At 34.8% G+C, this 26,809-nt stretch overlaps 1 protein-coding gene across 6 annotated transcripts in view; it reads left to right on the top strand.

The window, feature by feature from the left end:
- UBR3 (ubiquitin protein ligase E3 component n-recognin 3) overlaps window positions 1-26,809 on the top strand; it is a 101,388-nt gene that overhangs the window by 16,665 nt on the left and 57,914 nt on the right. For 5 of the 6 annotated variants that reach the window (XM_026852110.1, XM_026852106.1, XM_026852108.1 and 2 more), the window contains 17 exons: window positions 1,224-1,452; window positions 5,109-5,288; window positions 6,056-6,189; window positions 8,058-8,144; window positions 8,713-8,778; window positions 8,866-8,955; window positions 9,813-9,941; window positions 10,026-10,078; window positions 10,728-10,861; window positions 11,343-11,428; window positions 12,784-12,925; window positions 16,301-16,397; window positions 17,648-17,789; window positions 21,697-21,801; window positions 22,700-22,873; window positions 23,104-23,133; window positions 24,578-25,038. In XM_026852110.1, the coding sequence (XP_026707911.1) occupies window positions 1,224-1,452; window positions 5,109-5,288; window positions 6,056-6,189; window positions 8,058-8,144; window positions 8,713-8,778; window positions 8,866-8,955; window positions 9,813-9,941; window positions 10,026-10,078; window positions 10,728-10,861; window positions 11,343-11,428; window positions 12,784-12,925; window positions 16,301-16,397; window positions 17,648-17,789; window positions 21,697-21,801; window positions 22,700-22,873; window positions 23,104-23,133; window positions 24,578-25,038 (2,339 nt within the window). The remainder of the gene's footprint in view (window positions 1-1,223; window positions 1,453-5,108; window positions 5,289-6,055; window positions 6,190-8,057; window positions 8,145-8,712; window positions 8,779-8,865; window positions 8,956-9,812; window positions 9,942-10,025; window positions 10,079-10,727; window positions 10,862-11,342; window positions 11,429-12,783; window positions 12,926-16,300; window positions 16,398-17,647; window positions 17,790-21,696; window positions 21,802-22,699; window positions 22,874-23,103; window positions 23,134-24,577; window positions 25,039-26,809) is intronic. The other variant, XM_026852109.1, reaches the window with a different exon arrangement.

Below are 26,809 nucleotides of genomic sequence, written 5' to 3'. Positions count from 1 at the left end.
AGTAGTGTTTGCTGCAGTGACATCCCCATCCTCAACCTGGTCCATTTTTTTTTGCATAAGCAACTTTATTTTTGAGGATATTTGCTGGAAGAAGCAATCTTTGTGCCCAGCAACAGCGTTACAGCATTATGTCATGTTTAGAAGTATTTTCTAAATGAGATTAACATGGTAGTGCTATAATAAAAACATGGGAGCACTGAGTCCGAGGCAGGTAAAAAGTAGTGATTTGTATACAATCTGGTGAAGACAAAGCTGCCCGAGGGTGGTTTTAAGATTTTTAATTTTATGCTTATGAAAGATTAATACTTCCAGAAGGAATAGACAGGGGGTTTTAGACTTTGAGCTGAAAATTTTCATCACTGAACAGCTCGTATTATTTCTTTTTAATAAGCCAAGGAAGTCCAGATGGTGTTAATTCAGAACTTAAAGTACTAAGTGAGAAGTGATTTCAGAGCTGGCAGATATGCACACATGTATATGTAGGGCAGAAGATTGGTTTACAATGCAATCTGAGGCTAATGGAGTGGGACAAGAAATTATACTAAGATTTATATATATCGATACATTTAAATACTGATCTGGTTTAAAAACCCCTTAACAGTTGTGTGAAGACTAGCAAAGCTTGCTAATTACTTTAATTATTTAGGAGAAAGTGCCAAAGATTTATTAAAAAAACATAAGATGTTGTGATATCATATAAATTCAGTGTTGAAATGTTATCCTTGACGAATGAATGAAAACGTTACTCCATGGGTGGATGAGTGCAAGTAATGAGTTAAGGCAGCTTTATTGGACACCATTAATCTCATTCTTCATAGTGTATCATTTTGGGACATTGGTCTGTCTTTTAGGACATTAAAAATTTAGAATAAATTCATTATTAGAACTCCACTGCTTTCACAGGTATGCTGAAATCTTATATTCCTTGTTTCAGCATTTCTGAGGTTTGGTTTGGTTTTTTTTTAGCGTAGAAAGTATAGAATTAGAAGATTAGATTTTGGTATAAGGTAATAAAATGAGATACCCCTCTCCATAGACAATTTTTTTCATGTGGACTGTTTCTAGAAACGACATGAGATGAATAGACCATCAATTTTGGTTTATGGCACCTGGTGTTTCTGAGGATAGTTGATCATACTTTTGTAAAGAAATATTTTATAATGAAGGAAAGTTTTAATTTTGTGTGGTGCTTGTTAACATCAAAATTTCTTTATAATTTTCAGATTGCATTTACCAAAACTTTTGTTCAGCATTATGCTTTTATTATGAAAACACTGAAGAAAAGCCATGAATCAGACACAATGTCTAATAGAATTGTGCATATCAGTGTTCAGTTGTTCAGCAATGAAGAACTAGCACGCCAAGTAACAGAAGAATGTCAGCTGCTGGATATTATGGTCACTGTTCTGTTATATATGATGGAAAGTTGCCTTATTAAAAGTGAATTGCAAGGTAGGTTGATTTGGTTTTTTGTTTGCTTGTTTCCATGGATTATAGATTGGTTATAGAGGAAATTTAATCTCTTTGTTAGTCAACCCACCCCTGACCCCTTCCCAAAAGTGCACAGGATCTAGCAATATATGGTAGAGGCCAGGTTTCAAAATTTCCTAGAAATGTAAAGATAGTTATCGAGTGATGTTTTCTTCTTTGGTTTGTAGGGTTTTCTTTTGTAGGAATGTTACCTAGTTTATAATACAGAGTATTATCTTGCAGGTACTTCATTTGTTGGGTAAAGTGCATAAACACTATTTGTGAAGCTCATTTGAATGAAAAAATATATATGCAAATTGAGACCTTTATTTAAAAAATATTTTCAAAGTATTTCACAAACTATTTGAAGTATTTAAAGTTGTTTTATTTTTTCTCCCTTTAATTGCCTTTTTAAAACTTGGTATAATTAGAATGTTTTAATACTTGTAGATATAAACATTTTGATCAAGCTTTTGGTTGACAGAGTGCCAATTTGAACTAGTGTACACTATGTAACTCTTACAGTGAAAACAGCTGTCATATTACTACCCTTATTTTACCTGTCCTTATCTGAAAATGGGGTCATAATAAATCTTGCTGACATGTTTTTCACACTTTCGTGTACCTAACAGACCAAACCTCTCAGCCCTCTTTATCCTAGTTTGAATTTGAAAATACTCTCTAGATAGGCTGACTGCTGCTGCCAAATAAGTACTGTCAACTTCTGCGTAAAATTGTAATTTTTCTTTTCTGACATATTGTATCCTTTGTCTCTGAGTCCACTCACGTATAGACTAATACAGAATGACTGTTCTGAAATGGGAAATCCTCAGTTATCTAGCTATAAAAAGTGCTCTCATTCAGCTGCACTTCAACATGAGAAATTTTTTGTTTCCCTACATAGATTTGTTTACAGAATTAAAAGAAAAATGTTGAATCTTTCTCTTTAACAGTTTATACATCAAGTGACTTTTGCTAAACTAATACCATATTGGTGGAATGTCATGTAAAACTATTTTTAAGTAGTTGTTTTCACATGTTGGTCAGTATGGGATGTTGCTAGCATAGTGGTAAGGATCTGTAATGTATCAGAATTTGCAGCAAAACAGAAAAAGGCTTTGACTGTGATTAGACAGTCTCTGAAGAAATTTCCCGGTAATTACTTATGTAAGATGGAGCTGGTAAGTTAAATAACATCAGATATATTTGTCATAGATTTGTGAGAAAAGGCTTAACCCCTGGAGCACCTATCCCAAGACCTGAAGTTACCCGCTTCCTTTCCCCAGCACCAATGATTTGTCTTCTTTAAGACTCCACTATGGAATCTGTCCAGTGCTTTTGAATATTTTCACAATATTTCCTCCTCACATCTTTATATGAGTGGAGAAAAATGTTAATAAAATACTTTATTGGATTTTTTTTTTCCTCCTCATATTCTTATTGGCCGCCTTTTGCAGTGCTGTGGGCTTGTATTTTTGTTCAGTTCAAGGTATCTCTTGTGATGATGGAAACAGTGAGAAGTCTGTTAGAAATCTGTGCTTGTGAGATAAACTGAGAAGAATTCTGTTTGTGCAGCTAGTGCAAACAAGTAGATTGTTTGGTATCTGAATGAGACAAAGTTTACAAACCCAGCCAATGGACAGATAGAGAAAACATGTTGGAGAGGAGCAAGGAGAATGTGAAGCAGGAATTTTATCTGCTAGGGCACGTTTGCATTGCTCACAGATTCTAATTGTCTTTTGGACAGCTGACACGTGTTGAAAGTACAGAGTTCATTAAGGTTGTTTGTGGATGCCAAGTCACAAACTATGTTCCTGAAACAGAGGTCTGTGGATACCATCTTCTGAAGTATTACTAGTTCAGCTTGTCTCTCTCACACATGGTATGAAAGGAGGAGGAGGAGGAGAAATATGGGTGCAGATGATAGAACTGTCTCCCTAAGAAGATTTATGTCCCTCTGCTCTTTCTATCAGCACTTTCCTCCTACTGAACTTTTCATCGGAGAAGAATATATATCTCAGGGAGAAAGTTTTAGTAATGGTTAAACCTTTAAAAAACAAAAAAAAACCAAAAACGAGCAAACAAACAAAACCCCCCAAACCAACTCTTTCCTTAAGCTGACCTCGTGCTAACACTGGCTTGTAGAGTACTTTGTGTAAGAGGCAATGCCACTGCCATTTGGAAGTAACTCTGGATTTGTCTGATCTATACTGGGACAGAGAATCAGCAACATGTGACTGCTGGCTCTTTGCAGAGTTCTTCAAGTGGCTTCAGGCAGAGCCAGCTGAAATGTTATCCCTTTCTTGCATAGGCTGTGTGAGCACATGGGAACCAGGGAGCTGAGCAACAAGACCTAGTGCAGATGTACCACATAACAAGAGAGAGATTAAAGAGTATTTGATCAACTGTGGCAGAGAAGTTTGAGAAGCTCCACAGAGCACTTCAGGCTTTCTGTTCCTACTGGTGCTTCAGTGTAATAGATAGGAGTCAGTCTTAAGAAATGGAGCTCTATATTATGGCATCAAGAAGGTATCTGTTCATAGTTGTGTGCAACTCAAGCAGCATATTTTTCAGGATTAAATCTGATTCATTTTTCTGACTGTGCTGTGTTCTTGGGAAATACAAATTGTCAAGATCAAAACATTGTATGACTTCAAGTTAGAGGACCTGTTGATATAACAGGCAAGAAAGTTATTTTTTTTCCTGGTACCAATAAATCCACAAAATAAACAACCTCAGAGGAAAAAGAAAAAGTATTTTCTTCAGTAGTTACAACAAAGGGGAGGAAAAAGGTTTACATATATAACAAAGGGAATCACTCCAGATTAGCATGCCTTATCAAATGAACACTGGAGTCTCTTAATACCTGTGGTTTTTTTAGCTATGTCTGTGCTGTACTGTTTATGACCCTTTCACTGTGTAAAGGATGACTACAAAGGTCCTTCAATGCATTTGAAATGGACAGGAGCCATCCATGAGGCTGATGATCAGATGCAAGGTTTTCTTTCTTCTGTTCATTTGAACTAGAATAGCAACTGACAGATGAGTGATGGAAGGTATTCCCCTCACCCCCACCCATCCACCTCGATTTCTTCTCCAGCCTTAGTCTCGGGAAGGCTGCCTAAACCCTCTCTCTGTACCAGATTCAGAGTGGAAAAGCTTTTCTCCTCTGTCCTTCTCAGACTCAACATGCCAGTGTAGGTTTTGATCAGCAGATTCCTGTTTGCATGATGTAAGGTAGCTTGCTCACTAGAAGCGTGTTGAATTCAAAGTAGATTTCAGATGTTCATAATAGAAATTGTATTGTTTGGTCTTTTTATACTTCTCAATAATATTCAAAAAAAGGCATAACTATGATGGTTTTACTAATGCACCGCTTTTCAAAGATTTCAGTGTTGTTCAAAGCATTTGTCTCCTGTTGAGTGGGATCTATCTTGATGAGTCTGTGATGAGAAAACAGCCTCAGGTACCACAAAATAACTGTTGTTCTTTTCTGCAGGTTTCTCTCTGTGTGCGATCACGATATTACAGTAAACACTAATTTTTATTTTGCATTATCTTGTAACTTTATTTAAAAATTACAAGAAGAAAAAAATATTACTTTTTTAACCTTTTTTTTTTTTCTTTTTTAAATCAAGATGAAGAAAATAGTTTACATGTTGTGGTGAATTGTGGGGAAGCACTACTGAAGAATAATACATACTGGCCTCTGGTTAGTGATTTTATAAACATACTCTCACACCAAAGTGTGGCAAAGAAATTTTTGGAAGATCATGGTCTTTTGGTGACATGGATGAATTTTGTATCATTCTTTCAAGGTACGTGAATTTTATAATCGGTACTAATCCAAGAATGTTAAGACAGCTTAATGTTTGCAGTAGCAAAATCCTTACCCTGCTGTATGTAATTATTTAATTCGTTAATAGTCTCATAAGTTTGTATTCCTGGAAGGGAACGGTATAGTCTAGAAAACAAGTAGATTTGAAAATGATCTAAGGGATCTTTGTCTTGTGTGGACTAGTTGAAGAGCAATTTCATCACACTTAACTGAGATTCATGGTGCCAAAATTCTCAGGTTGTATTTAAAGTACAGATCATAACTTGTGCTAGAAGTGTTTTACTGGTGAAGTTCTAAATTTAAATATTGGGTAAATTAATCTGATAAGTCTGCATCTCTTTCTAAAGTGTTGCTGTGAAGAAACTATTATTTAAGGAAATCTTTAAATTTTGTGAACTTTCCAGTACTAATAAATGTTCTGCCTAGAAAGAGGACCAAATCTTTTCCATCCAAATGTTCTCACTAAGTGAGGTTCAAAGCAGAAGGGCTTCTGTCCATGTTAATGTCACCTGAACAGCAGGACTGCAGTTACTAGTCAGCCTAGAGATATTGTTCTTTTCTGCTCTATTTCTGTTCAAACTTTCATGCCTGTTCTGGTACTTTATTTATTATTCCACTCCTAGATAAAATACATTGTTACACTTTGTGCTTTTTGTTTTAATAGGTGTGTGAATGCATAACACTAAAAATACTGCATTGAACTTAGTTTAGTATTTGATGGTCTTAACTCTGCTTAAATCTTTGAAGGTATGAATTTAAATAAACGAGAATTAAATGAGCATGTGGAGTTTGAATCGCAGACATACTATGCTGCATTTGCTGCTGAGCTGGAAGCCTGTGCCCAGCCAATGTGGGGTCTTCTGTCACACTGCAAAGTTAGGGTAAGACTAAATGTTTTCTCAGTTGTTATTCTTGGGTTTATTCCTGATTTTTTTTTCTAGAGTTTTCAAATCTGAAAGATCTGTCTGCTTTGTGTTTGAAAGGAACTTGGGTTTTGCTGGTTTTGTCTACCAAATATATAAAATTGTGATGAACTTGGATTCTGTGTGTAGTATAGGAATCATGCTTTTATCTAATTTATTGTCTCCAGAACTGGGACTACAAGTTCAGGATGTGTACAGTCATTCCATATGAAGAACTTGATAAATGTCTCTGAATCATTCTGTGGGAAAGGAGATACATATGTTGTCCCTCATGTGATTGTAATGTTGATTGTGTCTGCAAATAGACACTTCATTATGATGGGGGATGGAGTAATTTATGTTTCTGTGTTTTCCTGACAACTTGAGGTGAAAGCCTCTTAGATTCTGATACCTCGTGGGCTCCTAACTAGATCAAAGAGTTGTTAATATTTGCTAGACTGTAGATTATATTAAGTTATAGTAGAATTCGAATCCATCAGTTTATAGAAATATTTAACATGTGAAAAAACTTTTTATGAGTTATTTTTTATGAAATACTTATCTTTGAAATTAGCTTGTTCAGTTATGTAATAATGTCCACAAGACAGTAATACCTGAATTGAACCGTGCACTGAAAAAATGTGCATGAACATACCCTGCAATTTTAAAAGTTTAAATTAGGCAGTTGTGATGTAAATGATACTGATACATTTTGAATATATCAATTTATGAATCTAAATTATATTTTGAAAACTGAATTACCACTTACGTCTTTTTGAAGTATTCCTTTCTTTTTAGTTTAGGGATGGGAAGGTCTGCCTTTTGTTTAAGGCCTGTATGATTCCTTGCTCTGCCTGTCGGCGTTATCAGTCATATTTTCACACCCATGTTTGAGCCCTTTAGTCATCCTCAACAAATCTGAAAGAGTTTTAGAAATCTCACAGCTTAGTTGTACTTGTTTAGTGAAACGTGATGGGTGAGAAGTGCTTCCCGCTTGTGTCCCACAGGAGAGGGAAAGGCAGCGGAGCCTGGCCACTGTGGAGGGTGGAGCAGCAGGGTGAGAGTGGGCTGTTGTGTTTCCTGGTGAGGAAAGGTGTCAGAGCCAGTCAGCACTTGCACAGCTTCTGGCTGGCCAGAGCGCTGCTAGCTTTTCCACAGATGTCCTGAGTGTGAGGCAGGTCTGGAATCTGTGTTTAGGGGGAAGGGAAGATTAAAGGAAAAGTCTGTCAAGAAATGAGGCTTTAGTTCTGTTGATCACAGAACAATTTGGTTTAGCTCCCCTCCTTTATATATCACTGCTTTGCTCCTGGAGGGCAATGTACAGCTCTAGTCTTGAAATGCATGATTTAATCTGAAATAAATTATAGTTTTAGGGCATTTTTATAGAGTTATATCATAAAATCATAGCAAGGTTTGCTTATTCTTAAAATTATGCAGTATTGTGTTATAATTGCATTTCAAGTGAATTGTGTTAGCAAACTATAAGGACATTTCCAAAGCTAAAACTTAGAGGATATTAGCCATTCCTTTTGATTGCATGGATTTTTTTTTTTTTTTTTTTTTTTTTACACTTACATCTCTAAGTTTTTGGTAAATAGATAAATTAAGCAACAGTAGGTACTAGGACCAGCTGACCATTCTGAAGGTACCTTAATTCTCACCATTTAAATTATCATCTTTTGAGTAACAATTAAACCATCCTAATACTTTCTGATTTCCATGTGATAAAGGTATAAATTATGTGTTGTAACAATATTATTGAAATAATAATATTTATTTGTAGTAGGAAAACAGTGACACTTAAAACTGTGTTGGCTCGTGTAGTACACTGGTTTCTGTTACTGCAGGAAACACAGGAATACACACGAAATGTTGTCAGATACTGCCTTGAAGCACTTCAGGACTGGTTTGATGCTATCAACTTTGTAGATGAGGTAAATACCTGTAGCGAATTTAAGCGAAGTACTGTGAAAATCTGATTAAACTTCAAAGGTGATACACTTACCCTCCAGCCACACCCCCCACCCCGTTAATTCATTGTTGTAAGTACTGATGGAAAAAAGGATTACCTTGCTGAAATTGGAGTTTGTAGATAATAGTTGGAATGTTAAGTCCTAAAATCCTTTATTTGCAGACTCCTGATGATTTAGATTTGCTGGTGCAATCTTAAACTGTGTGAGTCTTAAAAGCAGTGCCGTTAATGTACTACTGTTCGCTGATGTCCTCTTCTGATATGGTAGTGGGGAGCAGCTTTACCACCTTAGCAAGTGAGACTTTCAATCAATTCCGAGTGTCATTAGCTACTGGAGGCTTAGTAAGAGATTAACTACAGCAGTCTGAATCATTGGAAAGTGCAGGGGAATGAAGTAACACTAAGTTAGTGGAAATTAAATCCATCGAATGAAGACATGCAAGATACGGTTCTTTGTGGGTGTGACAAAGACATTTGTAGGTTTGCTTTTTAAAATTTATGATATTAAAATACCTTCATTTTATTTTCAGCCAGCTCCTAACCAAGTTACTTTTCATTTGCCACTGCACCGTTACTTTGCCATGTTTTTAAGTAAGGTAAGCACATGTTTTAGTCATACAGAAGATGGAAATTCCCTGTTGAGTGTGATTGTTCAGTACAGTGTGTGCTTGCTTTGTTTCTAGGCTGTCAAATGCCAAGAACTAGATCTGGATACTATCTTGCCAGATCAGGAGATGCTGATGAAACTAATGATTCACCCACTTCAGATTCAGGTATGGGCAGATTTAGGATTTTGATGCAGATGTAGAGATATACAATTAAAAAAAGTTACTGTCTGATTCTTTTAACCCCAGTCATCTAAATAATTTCAGAAGTATTTAACAAGGGGGAGTATGTCTTAATTGTGGAATATGAAAATAAGCAATATGTGACAATAATAACTAGAATGTACTGAGTAGTTAGGATAAACTCTTTTTTTTTTCCCCCTTCCTATTTCCAAAATTAAAATATGTGGCATTAATTATACTCTGAGAAGTATGAGAATAATATTCACTATAGCACTTTCAAAAGGGTAGGAGGAACCAGCCCTTTGAAAACATGGAATTGCATGTTCGTGGAATAGCTACCAATGGAGCACAAGTTGAGAAGAAACCCAAATCTGAAAATTTCGTATTTTAAATTGAGAATGAGTTCAAGAATAGGTGCATCCTGCAACATTTTCTTTATTTACAAATTTGTATTTATTTGTATGTAAGTGGTAGTGAACAGTATTTGTAATCGCTGCTTTTGTATCTAACTTCATTTTAACCGTGATGCCTTCATCTTTGGAGTACTTTTCAATATTTTAATAAATACATAGATAAATCATTTCATTGACTTTTATTGTCTGAAATATGCTCTCATATGGAAGTATGGTATCTGTTTCATAAACTTGCTGTGGTTCCCTTCCATCCCTAACTCGCTAGAAGTATAGAGAAATATACTGTTTGTACTTATTTAAATGTGTAGTGTGTATGTATCTGTATGTGTGATAAGGTATTGATGATCTGCTAATGTTGAACTGGATAGCTGAATATCCCTGAGATGTTTGTAAATTTATTTATTTATTTATTTATTTTCCCCTGAACAGGCAAGTCTTTCTGAAATTCACAGCAACATGTGGGTTAGAAATGGCCTACAAATTAAAGGACAGGCCATGACTTATGTACAGTCTCACTTCTGCAATTCAATGATTGATCCTGACATTTATCTCCTGCAAGTAAGTTATGTTTTCTGAGAAGCCAAACCAGTGCTTGTTTACCAACAAATTACTGAATCATATGAATTTATTCTATTTCCACAGGTCTGTGCTTCTAGGCTGGACCCAGATTATTTTATTTCATCTGTTTTTGAAAGGTAGGGTTAAAAGATGAATGCTCTTGTTCGGCGTTGTGCTAACTGTTGACTAATTTATGCCATGTGAGAGGCACATATCTGATATACGTCTTCAGTGGTACAACTCTGCTAAGCCAAAACTAACACCTATTCAACCGGAATAGGTATCTCAAGATATATCCTTGAGTTTATACAGGATTGGCTTTTGAATTACAGTGCTTGTGAAGCTTCAGACATTTATGTTCTGAGCATCTTGAGGTTTTTTTAAGTTTTGCAAATGGTCATATGCAAGCTTTCAGGATATGGTAGACTGAAGAAGTAGATAAATAGAACTGCAATAGCAAGACACACAGAAAGGATATCTGCTTTTCTGGATAGAATAAAATCAAGGCTTGAAAACAGTTTAATTGGCATTAGCTTTTTATATGTTCATAAATGTAAGGTGTTTTCATGTGGAGTAAATATCACTGTAGTGCATTCCATGTTAGTTAAATAAAAATCCAAATTTAAGAAGATTTTCATGTATGTTTGCATATTACTGCATTATATGCGTTTAATTTTGTATTCATTTTGAGTTCTTGTGAATGCTATCCTGAGTTTATCAGTACACTACACATTGGTGTTTTAATGTTGGAAAATTATGTTTCTGACTTTACTCTTTGCTATGTAGATTTAAGGTGGTAGACCTGTTAACGATGGCGTCACAGCACCAAAATACAGTTCTTGATTCAGAGCATGAAAGGTCCATGTTGGAAGGAGCCTTAACATTTTTGGTCCTTCTGTTAAGTCTTCGTTTACATTTAGGTAAGAATCACTGCCTTTGGGAGTACTTGTATGTAAATAACATGTCTGTTCCTTTATATTCAGTGTTTAGTAGGTAACAAAGCTGATTAGTCATGTAGTAACTTAAAGCATTCAAAGCTTGGTTTCATTTTCACCAGTTACTGAATTTTAATCCCTTATGAATTACAAATAATAATATGTAGAAATGGAGAAAAATAGCTTTAATGGAAGTGCCTGAATTGTGTATGTGATCTCATTAAGATTCTGTATCTTTTCCAGAAAGGCAGCACTTTTAGTTTGTACCTGTCTTTTCTGATTGAGATTGTATCTCATAACATTTGTGTGCCCTATCCCGCCCCCCCCCTTTTTGCTCTGTTTTATAGTATTGTATAATTACTTAATGTTTGTATCAAGTTTAGCTTGGTTGTAGTGACAAATGTATGCTGAATGTGTGTTTTAAAAGCATGCTATTTTAACGGCTTTTTAAATTCTATTGTTCTAGGAATGACAGATGATGAGATCCTCAGAGCAGAAATGGTAGCCCAACTCTGTATGAATGACAGGACACACAGTTCACTATTGGATCTCATATCCTTGGAATATATTAACTTATACGCATGAATGGGAATGACAGGTACCTGGATAGTAGTGGGATTTTGGAGCTTGAACATGTTTTCAGTTTATGTAATTACAACAAATTGAGTAAAGGTGTGTTTTCATATACTTATCACAAAGGCATTTTCTCCAGCTTTGTTTTTTCTTACAAAATATGCAGTACTTTGTAATAGTTTTAAATCAGTTTTGATACAAAATGCTTAACTGACTTTTTGTTATTTTTTAACACTACAAAAGTCTTTCAGGTGTGAGGTGAAAAGTCTGTTTTCCAGGGATGTTGTAGAAAGTTTAACCAAGCGTCACCTTTGTCTGGATTTGAGCCTTTGATTATTGCTAGTTTTATGCCAGTATAAGAAGAAGCCATTCTATGCTGTATTGGCTTTTGCTATCAACAGCTGGAAATTCAAATAATAGCAGTTCTGAATGGTGCTGTGAAATGCATGTGGTATGGGGGAAAGTGTCTTGAAGAATAGCAAACTCTAGGAAGTCTTTGCGCAGTGATATGGTTCATGTCCCGAATACAAATATGCTGGTTTTACTGCTATCAGTGGATTAAGCTGTGTAGGCAAATGAGACGGCTTGTGGTGATCACCCAAAAGAGCTTGCAATCCAGGGGTAGGCATTGAGCAAAAATATTAGAAGTTTATAAAGATAGGAAAGAAGGAGATTGTGAGTTACAAATATGTGATAAGAATTATTAATTATTACAATGTAACCTAGTATTTCAGTCACTTTAAGTATGTAAAATAAGTGAATCATTTAACTGTGTAAGGTTAAGTTAATCATTTATACAAGCAATCACTTATCACTAAGCAGAAATTTCTGTATTTGTCATTGCTACTTGTGATTTGGGGTAATGTCAGTAGGTCAATTACGTATCGGTACCAAAAATGAGAAACAGCCAATCCAAGATGGAGAATTACTTACTGTGTGTGGATCCCAAGCTAGTTACTGCTTTTTCTGCACTTAGTAAGAATATTTTGCATTTACAGTTTATGAGGAGAGCCAGTATTAGTAAATAAAGGCAAGTACTGAATCTTTACATACACTACAGATAGTAGTTTTTATTTATCATTTATTTTCTCAAATAAAATTTCTCTCACGCCAAGCATGTATCAGTTGGCTTGCTTTAAAAAGTTTAATGTCCTGGCTAGGAGGCTTTGATTCCACTTAAGTGATATTACTGTTCCATAGCAGCTGGAGCGTACAGACCTCTTGTGGTAAACACAGAGCACTGCCAAAATGTAGCCTCTGAAAATGTCAAGAAGGAAGTAAAATGCTGTGTCCTGCAACTAAGTTAACTTTACTTTCCTTAACACAAACATTACATTCCAGAAAACCCCAATCCGAAAAGTGGTATTATTCCGGGAAGCTTAAGCTTTGAATCAGTCTTATCAGCAGTTGCTGATTTTAAAGCTCCTGTTTTTGAACCTGGAGGTTCCATGCAACAAGGAATGTATACGCCTAAAGGTATGGTAATTGGTGTCTCCTTATAACATATTCAGTGGTAAGATGCTTAACCAGAGGCTTTTTCTTAAAAAAAAAAAACAAAACAACAAACCAACCAACCCATGAAATAATGATAGAAAGTCCACTCCACCCCACCCTCCCCCCTGCCAAAAACTCAACCACAAACCACCACCACTAAAACCCCATAAAACTTGTTTGACTTTTTCATTATTGTAGGTTGCTTATATTTAAGAGCATTGCTAAAGATTTTTAATAAATGCATTTACATCTAGAGTGAAAATGAGCTTCTCATATTAATCAGGTATCTTTGGAAAGCAAGGAGAAAATGCATAACTGAAGAATTGTTACTTGTATTTCACTGATCTGGATGCTTAATCATTCAAGTGATTTTTTTAAAAATCTGATGTGTGTTCAGTAGAGTTTAGAACTTTTTGCACTAGTGAAGTGTCAGATGCAAAGATACTTTCTTTGAACTTCTTCACATTTTGATTATTAAAGATGCCATGATGCATAATTCTTTCTTTTATATTGCTTAACTGTCTTATTAGCCTGTAACATTTTTTCCAATGAACAGTGAGGGTCTAAGAATAAAGTTCAGGCTAGACTGATTGTAGAATATTTTTCTATAATTCTACAATGCATACAGTGCAAAAATTACAAGTTTCTTGCCCTGACGAGCTTGTCATCTAAATTGGACTCCACACAGTGTTGATATATCAAAGGAGAGCAAGAATTTAAGAACTCAGTGTTCCATTACTGTTTCCTGCCACGGAGCAGATAAGCCTGTAGGAATTTGAAATACTCCATGTGCTATGGTTGTGCTTCAGCTCAGGCAAAACTGAAGAGGTGTTAACTCCTTCTTCCCCCATATACCTCCCTTGAGAACTGTCAGGGTTGGAGTCTGCCGGTTTTGAAACCATTTGGTTTTGGGCTGTGTTGTTCTGTGAATTTTTTGGTGGTTGTTGTTAAAGTAGGAACTAATACTGTACTAACTTGTTTGCCAGTTTTTGTACTGGGAGGTTGATAAGTCACTGAAGTTCCTCTATACAAATTAACAGCCAGTGAAGTAATTTTGTGAAGCCAGAGTTTTGGGAATTGATTCGTTCTGGTAATTAAGCATCTTAACACCTATGTATTTAAAATAGCTTCATTTTAATATTATGTAAACTGCATTTCCTGGTTTCTGGAACTTGTGACATACTAGTCTTTTCATAACACAGTGTGAAGTTAAAATAAAGATGGATTACAGTATTTTTAATTATAACACTTTAGGTGATCTGATGCTAGATGATAATGGTTTGGGGGGTTTTTTGTTTGTGTTTTTTTTTTTTTTTTTTAACGTAGTTTACCTCTGGTATAGATTGTTGACATAGCACTTAGGGATATGGTATAGTTGAGAACTGTCAATGTTAGGTTAAGGGTTGAACTAGGTGATCTTCAAGGTCTTTTTCAACCTAGGTGATTCTGTGATTTTGTTTATCTTAAAGATTTCAGTATCTCATAACAGTGAATACTGAAGTAATTTGTAACGCTGTGCAGAATCCCTTTTTCTTAAAGTAATAAAAAACTGAAGAAGCTTCTGTAGGAATAGAAGTCAGCATGGTTTTCTGATGTACTATAGCCTTTTTAAAGTGTTTATAATCTTTATAAGACTTTATAGGGTCTCAAAAAGAGTGGTGAGATTCCAGTTGCTTATAAGAATTGTAGTTTGTGGCCTGTCACAGTTTAAGCAAGTCATGTTGAGATCCATTCACCCTAATCCCTTGTGTCCCTAAATTTAGGGGGAAAAAGGTCTATTTCATGAATGCAGAAACTTCAGATTTTGCTTTACATTTAGTTTAAAAAACTCCAAAGAAACAGACGAACTTCCAAAACCAGGACATAGTTCTTGTGGTTCTCTGTGTGCTGAAGATGAGCTCTGTGTGCATTTCTGATACTCCCTGTATGGCTTCCTCACTTTAGTCCTTTTTCCTCATTGTGCTAGCAGCCCAAACAAGCTTGGTCCGTGTTTTAGGCTGCAGTAGTAAACTCTGTCCAGAAAGAATGGATTTTTCACTAGCTAAATTTGATCATATTTCATACATAATGGAAACAATGCTGTGATCTCTCTCAGAAGTATATGAGGGTATCTGTAGAACTGTTAACATTAGCAGGGGTTAATAGGTGTATAGATCACTTGTCTTCCCACCTGGGGGAAGTTAATCTCAGAAGCATGGTAAAGCTGCCTACCTTTGCCTGGGAAAACTTTAAAGAATGTTGTAAGTGCTTGTGTTGTGTTATGCCTGGTGGTGGAGCTAATATTCTGTATCCGCTGGGTTTCCTCTTCCTTTGATGGAGCCATTGAATCTTGCCTTCATATTATTGTGTTACAAGAGCTGAATACTTCCAAACAATTAACAGAATGAACATCTTCATTTGGCTTTAGGTTGGAAACTTACTTTTGTTTTTTAAGAATAGTAGCAGTTAAATGGGATTTTTAAATTATTTTTTTAATTTATTTTTTGTAGTATGTTTAAACTCTTCTATTTGTGATTGTTCTGAAAAGCCACTCTGGATGTTACTTTAGAGCTACTAAATTAAACAGAGATAACTAAGATTTTAATGCCAAAATAAGTCATAGATATAAATTATTAAAAAAATAAGGCATGTTTGTAAAGGATTGATCACAAATGTTACTTGATAAGAAACTTAGTAATTTTCAAGTCTGAACAAAAAATAGTTGTAGTCAATTGGCTGATCGCACTTAGTCATTAAATATCACCTACCCGCTAACCGCGCTGCAGTCATTATTTCCTGTTTTCAAGAAGGCTTGTGCTTATCACGTACCAAGTGAAAAATAATGTAAACCTTTTTTACATGTACTTGGAAATTAAAAGGAGCAAAACAAGATGCATATGGAAAAGTGATTTTTGGGCTGCCTTTGTATATTTACAATTGGATAAAAAAATTTACTTAGATATTTAAAAAAATAATTTGGAATTTTTTTAAAAACCTTCCTCAGCATGTGTTACAACTGCTATTTTATCAGAAATGAATGATTTTTCTTTTTATCTTTTATCCCATATTGTAAATCATTCTGTAAAAGAAAAGAAAGCTAGAAGAACCTGAAATAAAGCTTGTTAATAGAAAAGATCTGCATTGTTAATTTTTTGTTTTGGAACAAAGAAAATATTTTTGGTGAAATTTTGATACCTTGGTAAGTAGTACTATTTATTAGTATAGTAAGTATTATTGGTAAGACTTAGTAAAAAGTACTGCACTTCACAAAAAAAGTACTAGACAATTACATAATTAAATCTAGTTAAAAAGAGAATCTAAAATAAGTTGTAAGGTCTTTAAAGATAATTTTAATGTGTGACTTCTTTTAAACAACAGCTGAAGTTTGGGATAAGGAATTTGACCCTGTCATGGTAATACTTCGAACGGTTTACCGTAGAGATGTGCAGTCTGCAATGGACAGATATACAGCATTGTAAGTTAAATAATTTTTAGAAATGCAAATCATATTTTTGTTCATGGCACAATAATTTTTTTGTTTTCAGTGTCTGGCAATGCTAATCATGTTATTGATGTTATCAGGCCCCAGATTTGCCCTTGATTAAATAGTTTATATAAATTTACAGGCAGTATCAGGGTTTTGGTTACCTTAGTCTATTACTCTTCTGTGAATGTTTAAAAATGCATCTGAAGTGCCATGGACAAATGTCATTACAGATGAAATGTTTAATCAAAAGTTAGTGTTTATATATCAGTAACAAATTACTTAAAGCAGCCTTATCTATATTTATTTTACATTTAGGCACATGAATCACAGTATTAGTGTTCTGTATTTTGAAATTATATTGAAGACAATGTGGGTTTTTCTACGTATTCACTCATTACAGAAACCATGGGTGAATTAAATTCTGATTTAAATACAGGAAAAAAACACTTGTGGTTTTAAGTTCTGAGAAACAAGATGATTTGATCTTAATTCTGTCCCTTAACATTTCATCCCTTACAGCTTCTTACCTTTACAGATTCTTATTTCAGCTAATTTGATTTGGTTGTCTTTTATTTCACACCTTGGGAGTAAAAATCAAGTTAAAACCCCCTTATAATAGACTTAGTGAAATAATCCCCTGCCCCTGTGACCATTCCATTCAACCAAAGGGTCATCATAAATGTATAATGTAAGTGATTTTGAGCAAGGTAGTATTCTATAAAGTAATTGCATTGTCTGCTGCACTGAGTTCCAGGTCATTATTAGAAATGTGGGTCCGTGTTGAATTTAATACTTAATTTTTAAGTTCATAGATATGATAGCACTGGTACTGCCAACTATAGCTAAGTATATCTAGTGTTGCCTGTAATTCATTCATACAGGTGTGAGATTTTATGTTGGATATCTAAGTAATATGTGGATTTGAGTGCAATGAAAAGTTTGCTATGTACCTCTTAGAATGAAAATGGAATTCTTAAATTCATAGCAGTAATTATAAATTCATTTATCTAAATAAATGTTATTTAAATCAGTGGTAATCCACAGAAAAATAAGACTGGATTCAGTTTGTGTATACAGTCCAATTTTTTTGAATGCTACTTAAATAAATTAAATGGCTTAGATATACTTATCAATTCTAAAGTTGTTCTAAATGAAAAGCATGCAGGATAGTTATCTGTAACAATGGCAGTTGTCTACATTATTGTAGTGTTTAACGTAAGTCTCATTTGCTTCAACAGTTTAAAGCAAAGTGGTAAATTCCCTGGGAACCCATGGCCTCCTTACAAGAAGAGAACACCACTACACCCAAGTTACAAAGGTCTCATAAAGCTTTTACACTGTAAAACCTTGCATATTGTGCTCTTCACACTTCTTTACAAGGTATGCTCGTAATTCTCATTAAGTCCAGTATTTTACTTCCACTTCTTTAGAACAGGAGTTCTTCAGGACATAATTTTTTAGTAGGTTATTTAGAGTAGTCAGGTTCAAATTTATATGGTTTTATTTTTGTTTTATTTCCTAGCTCTAGTATGATGATGATGTCCTTCCATTTTCATTATTTAATAAATGATTATTTCATACATATGTACACTAAGTCGGGTACTCAAGTGGATGAACAGGCCTACTCGGAGGAATACTATCTAAACCATCAGAGTTGCCTTTTGAATTGTTGTTCCGTCATGGTTAGAGCGAGCTTGGTGGTGTGAGTGGTGTTTCTTTGGCGCCCACTGCAGAGTTTGAAGGCATTGGCAGCCTGTTCAAATACATGCAACCTTGATGGCTTGGGGTCCTCAATGGCAAATATGTCTCATAACTGCAGTTGATTCAACATCACTTACCAGATATGTTCTGGGTTTTGGTAATGCTATAGCACTTGTTTTTCAGGACTAATTGATGTCTTTAAATTGTGTTTGGTTTGTCTTTGATAGTTGACTGCCCTCTTTAAGAGGAGTGCATCCTTTTTGAAGAGTACGTTCATCAGAAAATGGAACTTTGAATCTATCCTTGTACTTGGAAAGTATTTTCAAAGTAAAGAGACAGATGAGGGACTATAAAAAGTGGTTTGACTGAGTAGTTCTTTTCCTGGGCAGACTTTCCTTTTGTGCTCTTCTAAGTGCTCCCAGCTCCCCTAAAGCTCATGTTCTGTTTCACTGTTAAGCTTCTGTTGAATAGAAAATGTGTTGTTAAGTATAACAACAACTGCGGTATTCACAAAGAGCCATGCTTATTCCACAGAGTTGTTTCAGCTGATTTCTTTCTCTAATGAAGTATTGTGTGAGTTGTCAGTATATTGTTAAAATGAATGAAGACTTAAAATTTTACCTAAATACATTCAATAGATTTCACCTTTATGACAGAAAGTAACTTTTTCTCAAAAGCTTCATATTGTTTACAAATTAATGACTTCAGTAAACTATATGTTTTGTTGTGTAATTAATGCAATTTCAATAATTACTTTAAAAATGCAAAAATTTTACTGGTTTACTACTAATTCTTCCTTCTTCATAACATGTCTCATTCTGTTATGGATAAGATTGAATTTCATGTGCAGAGACTATTGAATGAAGCTATAACTTTTGTTAACAGAATAGTACATACAATGATTGGTCAAGGTTTTCCTTTGTCAGACATTTACTTATCTTGCTGAAATTCAACTAAAGGCTGACATTTTTCGTGCTGAATTGCCTGTTCCAACATGAGTTTCCAAGACTGAAGCAAGGACAAACCACATCCCCTTTTCTCATGTTTTAAACATTCTTTTATCAAGATTCTGGATCTTAATTTAGCCAAACTGTAGACTTTGAAGTTAGATTGTGTGCATCTTCAGTGACTGTTTATTCAATTCGGTTAACTGTTGCAAGTCCCAAGAAAGTCAGCCCCAGACTAGGCATGCCCCACACCAGTGGTGTCGAGAACTTTGCCTCGAGTGGCAGTAACTTGTTTCCCAGGGACTTCCATAATTTTGGCCTGAGAAGCTGCTATGTTCAGTATGTTTAACCTTGCTTAGCCCTGACCTGCTGCAGGGGCTGGGCTGCCTGATTACTGGAGGGTGAGGAATGAGGCTGAGATGTGGTAGTATGTAGCGGAGACTGGGGAAGGAGTGTACCTGGAGAAAGTACTAGACAAGAGGTTTACATACAGGAAGGCTGCTGAAGGAGAGCTTGAGATTATGTAGAAGATAAAATAATATTTTTCACATGGGACAAAAATGGAGAATATAAGGAATTAATGCGTCATCTTTTACTGTCTTGTTTGTTTGTTGTTTTTTTGGGGGGTTTTTTTGTCTTTTTTTCTCTTAAGCAGTTAAGAAGCTTCAAGGACTTAAATCTTGAGAATCTTAAAATTTCTGGGTTGCTGTTTTAGCTGGAATGCCGAATATGTTTCTACCTGATTTATGGATGGTATAAATTACGTAGTGATTGCTTTAACGGGTTGCCTTAAATGTTTTGTCTATTTGTGAATTTTTGCCAATTCATGACAGCTCTTGACTTTTGGGACTGCCTGCAGAAGAACAGTAAGGCTATATTTGATGTAGCTTTTCAGAAGTGCTAGTCAACACGACTTTTGATTCTGACTGGTACAACTGCACGTGCTTTTCATACTCATATAATACTAAGTGCCCTTTTTAATTTAATTGCTATAATCTCAAATTTGATTGGGTTTGATTAAATCAGGTGCTTAAGCATAATTTAGAAAAGTTATTTTGAAACAGTATTTGTTTTATGAACTTTATGTCTCTGTTTCTAATGGGTATATCTTTTTAGGAAATTTGGCTAATTCTAAACCAAGTCATATTTAAAACTTTACTAGGCTATGCTCTAAAAATATTAAATTCTATAGTAGTCTGTCTACAGTGAAATTTTAAACATATTTTCTCATCCACTTTTTTGTTAACTAGCAGGTTCTTGCCATTTTATTCCCTTTAAATCAGAATATTCTTAAGAGGAAAGTTGGCCTGGTTTTTAATTTCAGCAGCACTGGTTCTTCCTGTAATGTGTTGAAATCTGTGTTAGAAGAAACATGGGCATTTATTAATTTAAAGATAAGGTTATTTATTAGTTGTAATTTAAAAAGATTATGTGAAGTTGGTCGTGATCAAAATTCTGGCATTCCCAGTTATCCAGGTGTTGCTTGTAGGACTAGGACCTCATGAGACCTTGTGGTGACTGACACGTGAAAAAGGGAGGGAAGGCTGGGTGCAGCTCTTTGCTTGTAGCTGACAGCAGTGATATCTGTGCAGCTTTACCTGGCACTTTGGTGTTAAGTAAATGCCAGCTTGAACTAATAAAAATGTTAAGTTACAAGTTTGCTTGGCTAGAAAGAAGTAAAATTAAATTTTGCTTTTGCGGTGATGCTCAAAGGTTATTTTTTCCTAAACCTCAAAATAATTTTTAGACATCTTAAAAAGATTAAATAAGAACTGAAGAGTCCAAAGTGTATTATCCAGAACATCTTTTTTTGTAAGTTTAGATATACTGAAGTCTTAATAGTCTGAGTGGAATAATTATTTCCTGTCTTTTAACTACAACACTCCTGTTGATCCATCACATCCAAAATTACACATCTTATTTTGTAGTAGCGTTCCATTACTCTTATTGGAGAGCTATATTAATGTTATTGTTACTCTTCTTGGCCTATTTGGAACTTTTTTTTCCATCTTGTAGCATAATCCCTAATCAGGTATTTTACTGGAGCATTCAGTCATAACAAGAGTGCAGTTTAAAATACCTTGCTGACGTTTCAGAGTAGGTATTCCAGGAACTTGAACTGGCAATTCACAGCTCTTGAAAACAATTCTTTTATAACTTTTTTTTTATGCATATGGTAGGACTTTGAAAGTGTTAGTGTGGAACAAAAAGAAAGCTGTTTTAAATATTAAAATTGGTGCTCAGTGTATACCAAAAATACACTAGGGTAGCTAGTGTTTGTTACAGTGTTCTGCCTTTCTAGCCTTTTCTTTTTAACTGATACTCATATCTCATGATACAGCTCTTATGATCACAGTGTTTAATTAAGAAAAAAAAAACCCAAACAAAAAGCCCAGGCAAAAACCACGTATGTGGCTCAAGACTTTCTACCCTTCCTAGTGTGGCTAACCTGGAAGGTCATGCTTAGAGATAGAATTTGTATCCATATCTTGAGCTTCTTCAAGACTGCCAGCTACTTTCTTTACCTTCCAGTTTAGGTTAGAGAAGTCCATCAGGTTTTTGGCAGTTTTTGTAATAGAGATTGTGAGAAAACCTTTTAAGGTTTTATCTTTGATATTCTGCCTTCTTTTTCTGCCTAGATATTAATGGATCATCAGAATTTATCAGAACATGTGCTTTGCATGGTTTTGTATTTGATTGAGCTGGGGTTGGAAAATTCTCCAGAACAAGAGTCAGATGAAGAGGTAAGAATAAATACCATCTTTTTCATTGAAATGCAAAAATATTGTCTAATGATTTTATATATTCTTTTAAAGTAGGTGTTTATTAAAGTAATAGTTTTACCATAGAAACTACAATAAAACTATTTATTTACTTAAGCAGGGATCAACTAAAAAAAGAAAAAAAGAAAATTACATACTGTTGTGGAATATGGTATCTTGTTATGTTTTTCAACAGTTTCTGTATATATAACCTGGCAATACAGATTTGTTAGATCTTTACTACTGTGTAAATTAGTACTTGAAATTGGGTCAAACAATATTTTAAATGCTTGAATCTAAAACTTGCATGAATTTCTAGATTTTTTTTGACTAAAACTTTTATTACTGAGAATTTTCTTGCTAAACCTCTGTATCTTCTAAAATATGTGAATTAGCCAAAATTTTAAGTGTGGTTTTGATGAGAATTTGGCATTAAATAGCCTTTATTTTCGTGATTACAGGTTCCTTTATAGGGTCTATGAGTTTCATAATTTTTCCTACTTTTCAACATTGCTTATATGACTAAGGATCTGCCACTCTTTTTTTCAGAGATGGACTTCTGTAGAGTTTGAATTTTTTGTATTAATATTAGATTGGATTACTCTGAATAGTTCCTTTTACTCCTGCTAGATAGGACTGATGGCTGTATTTGATTATATTTAAATCAAATGTGTAGATTTATGTATTAGACCTGTAGTCCTCGCTCACATCACCATTTTTAAGAGGCATTATCAGCTTTAGTGAGGTACATACTGGTCAACATACTGTTCCTGTCTTACGGAGAGCTGATAACCTCTGTAACACAGTTGTTAAAAGCAACATGAATTACAATAGTATCATGTAAGAGAAAGTATACTAATTTTTTTTGTTATTATTTTAGGAATCTGCAAGTGGACAAGAGCGTTGTCATGATAGTTGGTTTCCAGGTAGTAACTTGGTTTCTAATATGCGTCACTTCATTAATTATGTCCGAGTAAGAGTACCAGAAACTGCTCCAGAGGTGAAGAGGGAACCACCTGCAAGTACAAGTTCTGATGGTTTAGCTTCATCACAAGTAAGTATATACAAATACCAGTCTTTTTCCTAGACTAGTTTTTAAGTTATTGCCTGTTTTGGCTTGTTTTTTAGGAACTTTTTTAAACCATTTTTATTAATTTCTTAGGGTAATTTTTTCTCCTCCAGTAATCTTTCCTAAGTGTACTGATAAAAAAAATTAAGTTATTTAAAATGATACCTCATTCTAAATGATGTATTTAATACCTTTTTTTGTCCTCAATCTACCAGAGTTCAAGGCGGAAGAGCCTCCAGAGAGAGGTAGATCTGTGTGCAGTTTGTCCTCCTAAGCAATTAACTAGCAATGTGGCTTTAATTGTGCTCACCTTAACATTCAGTGAAATCTTCTAATTTTCCTGAATTTCCTTTAATTCATCTTGCAAGGGCTCATGCTTTTTTCATATTCTTGATTGTAATCTTAGGTAGTAAACTTTTAAGGAACAAAATGCCCTTACACTTTTAATATGTATTTTGAAATAAAAGGTTTCTATCAAATATAAAATGTCACTGATAGCTTACTGCTTGAGCTTTGTGTTTAGGCCTGTTTTGTCTTGCCAAGATACTACTAATATTTAATATGCAGTCTTATCTTTCTCAAATCTAGGTAAGTTTTATCCTTACTTTGAAAGTGCAATTGAAATTATTAATGGAAAGTTTATTTGGGCTTTTTGGGAAAACAAAATTAATATGTAAATGGTGGGATCCTGAAAGAGTTATAGTCAGTAGGTAATATAATCTGTGTGTCAGGATTGCTTTTGTATCTTTTGTATACAGCACTTCATATTACTATATACTAGATGTAGTGAAGTACAATGGATAGTTCTTTTGCATGTTAGTGTTAGAAAAATAGATCAAAATTTAAAGGTAGGTGAGATGAAGTAGATTAAAACATACAGAAGGTAGGTGAGGTGATTGTCAGAATCTCATTTTTATATTTGATCTCTGAAGTATTTGGTATCTCTTGGCTGCCCAGTCTTCTGAGGAGAGGGTAAAATTTGAAAGTGTTCTGAATTTCATGTTCAAAATATTCAGGAAACATCTCTGCTATGGATTTTGGTTTATGCAAGTTGCTTCCATGTATCCTTGATTTGGGACTGAAATCAAGGGTGGCATAGAATAGAAACGTCTGAATTGGCTCTGTCTTAAATGTAACTGCACTCATATGCTCACACCTGAATAGCAAACTCTGCTTGCAAATATGGGTATGTGGCTTCTGGATGTTAGCTGATAAATCCACACAAAATGGACAATGCCCATAGGGATGTGTGGGCTCACCTGCGTTCATCTGTGTCGGATTATGAGTTACGTTGTACAATAGTGCTCAGTAGACTTTAATATTAAAGACATTTAAGTGACATAAAGATACTGAAATTATGAGTATTCTAGAAAAAGTAAGGAAACGTTACTTGGAGAACGGAATTCTAAATTTGACTAAAGCCAGTTGTTAGTTGTTTTGATATGGATACTATTTTCATTTTGTACTTGGCTTTTTATGCAGTTGTGTATAACTGATTTGTATAAAAATATGACATGCAGGCTTAGTATTTTGCTATACCAAATTTCAATATGTTTTGGAAGGGGAGAGGAAACTTAAAATGTTTCGTGCTTTTCCTCCTAGCTTAAAGTATTTTCTATAGTTTTATAAATGTATGTTGTTTACATTTGTACTTTTGAAAATTAAACATCGTAATTTTTTCTTCCCAAGAACTCGGGGACAGCTCAAGTGTTCAGTTTGGTCGCAGAACGAAGAAAGAAATTTCAGGAGATCATCAATCGGAACACCAGTGAGGCAAATCAGGTGGTTCGGCCCAAAACATCGATGAAATGGTCAGCACCTGGTGCAACTCCACAGCTAACTACAGCCATTCTAGAAGTCAAGGAAAGCATACTGTCCTTGTTGATTAAATTGCATCACAAACTCTCAGGAAAACAAAACTCTTACTATCCTCCGTGGTTGGATGATGTGGATGTTTTAATCCACCCAGAAATTCCAAGATACTCTCACGGTGATGGAATGACAGCAGTAGAAAGAATTTTATTGAAAGCTGCTGTACAGAGCAGACTGAATAAACGTATAATTGAAGAGATATGCAGGAAGGTGACACCTCCTGTACCACCAAAAAAGATTAGTTCTGCAGAGAAGAAAACTCTGGATAAAGAAGAAAGGTAACATTAATATCAAAGTAAAGGCACTGTAGAAGGGCAGTGTGTGTTGTGCATCTGTTGATTGATCTGTCTCTAGGTCTTTGCATGAAGTACTTATTAAAAGAGTAAGTCTTAATTCTATACTTCTCATCTTTATCCATTTTGAATATATCTGATTTATGTGGGTGTTGAGGAAGAACCTGCACCTTGCTAACTTAGATCTTTAAATTATGTTGCCACCAGCTTGGAATGGACAAGAATCCTCTTGAGTATTGGTTTGTGCAGTATTTTGATGTATTAATGGTTTATGTAACCAGACTATATGATAATGGTTCTAGAAATTTGGGTAGAAACATGCAGCCATCTGACTCAGTTGGTTTCTGGATTACTTTTATTTATCCTGCTATTCTTATTTGATTTAAAATAATTTTTTCATTAAATTCTCTGATATGTCCAAGACCAACACTGTACTTGAAAATTAAACATAAAAAAAATTTAACCAGATTTAATAAGTTACATACTTTACAAAGGAAAATTAATTTTTTTCTTGAAAGTGTTCAGTTAATGGTTTAATTTTCAAAATCCCTTGTAATAGTTCAGTAAATGAGAAAAATAGTCAAGGTTTAGCATGTAAAATTGTCTTTCAGAAAGTGGCAGACTGAATGGCTGCTTTAGATAAAACACAGCTATATCTTGGATACCTACTTGTTATTGTGGTACTCAGTAGTACTAGATTTATGCATGCGAGAAGCACAGGATTCAATGAATCAAGTAACTTTTCATATAGAAAAGGGTAAGATCATTCCTTTCCACCTATGAAGGATATGATCTTTTCAAGGATCTGTTGTGGAGACTTGTAAGTTTTCAGTTAAGTTCTGGTGCTAACATAATTGATGAAAATAAATGTTTCCAGTTCTTTGTTGTTCTGAGTGACTATTTTCTTCTCCCCAAATCCATAATAGCATTGGGGACCCATAAGGTTTATTAATGGACAGTGTATGTGATAACTCAAATTACTAATCTCATAGACTGACAGTGCTCATATAGTCAGGCTGCAATTTCTACTTTTTTTGATTGTTTTGTTTTTCCCCCAAGTCCAGTTTTGTATTAGCAAAGACTGAGCAGATTGTGAACATTCCATGATAACCCTTTTTGGTTAATTCAGCATATAATGACACACTTGGCATCACTCAGGCAATGGGTTGTCGCCATAGAAACAGAAATACAGAACTAGAAGAGAGCTTGAGCTGCTTGCAGTATTTTTTCAATTGCAGTGTCATACTCCCATGGGCCATCACGGAAAATTACTGAGCTGTACTGAATCTGTCAGAGTTAGTTTATGTTTTCTTATTAAAGGCCTCTATTTACAGTCATTCTGCTCTTAGTCAAGGAGTATATTGAGAAATTCCCAGGGAGAAATAAATAAAACCAGGTTTAATGAATGCCCTGGTATGATCCTCAGAATAATGAATCTTAGGATTGTTGTAAATAGAAGTTATTTTGAGAAATGGTAGCTGTACAATGTGACAGATAAATGGGCAGAGATATTGGGGTTTTTAAGGTGCCTTTAAGAAGCTTTGACTTATAAACAGGCCACCTAAGGATAGCAGGTTACAGTATATTAGCTGCTTTGGGACTGTGCATGCTGGTTCCTGTGCCAGAACAGTGATAATCAGACAGTGCTGGAGATTAAAGAGGACTCACCCATCAGCACATCAGATGCCAAGTGATGTTTTTAAATCCCTTGTTAGTTATCAGAATCATCTCTGAGCTAGGGAAAAGAATTCCTTGT

This window comes from Athene cunicularia (genome assembly GCF_003259725.1).
Source record: "Athene cunicularia isolate RWA chromosome 7 unlocalized genomic scaffold, athCun1 chr7_part1, whole genome shotgun sequence".
Classification (NCBI taxonomy): Eukaryota; Metazoa; Chordata; class Aves; order Strigiformes; family Strigidae; genus Athene; species Athene cunicularia.
This window is presented reverse-complemented; position numbering and strand designations above follow the sequence as displayed.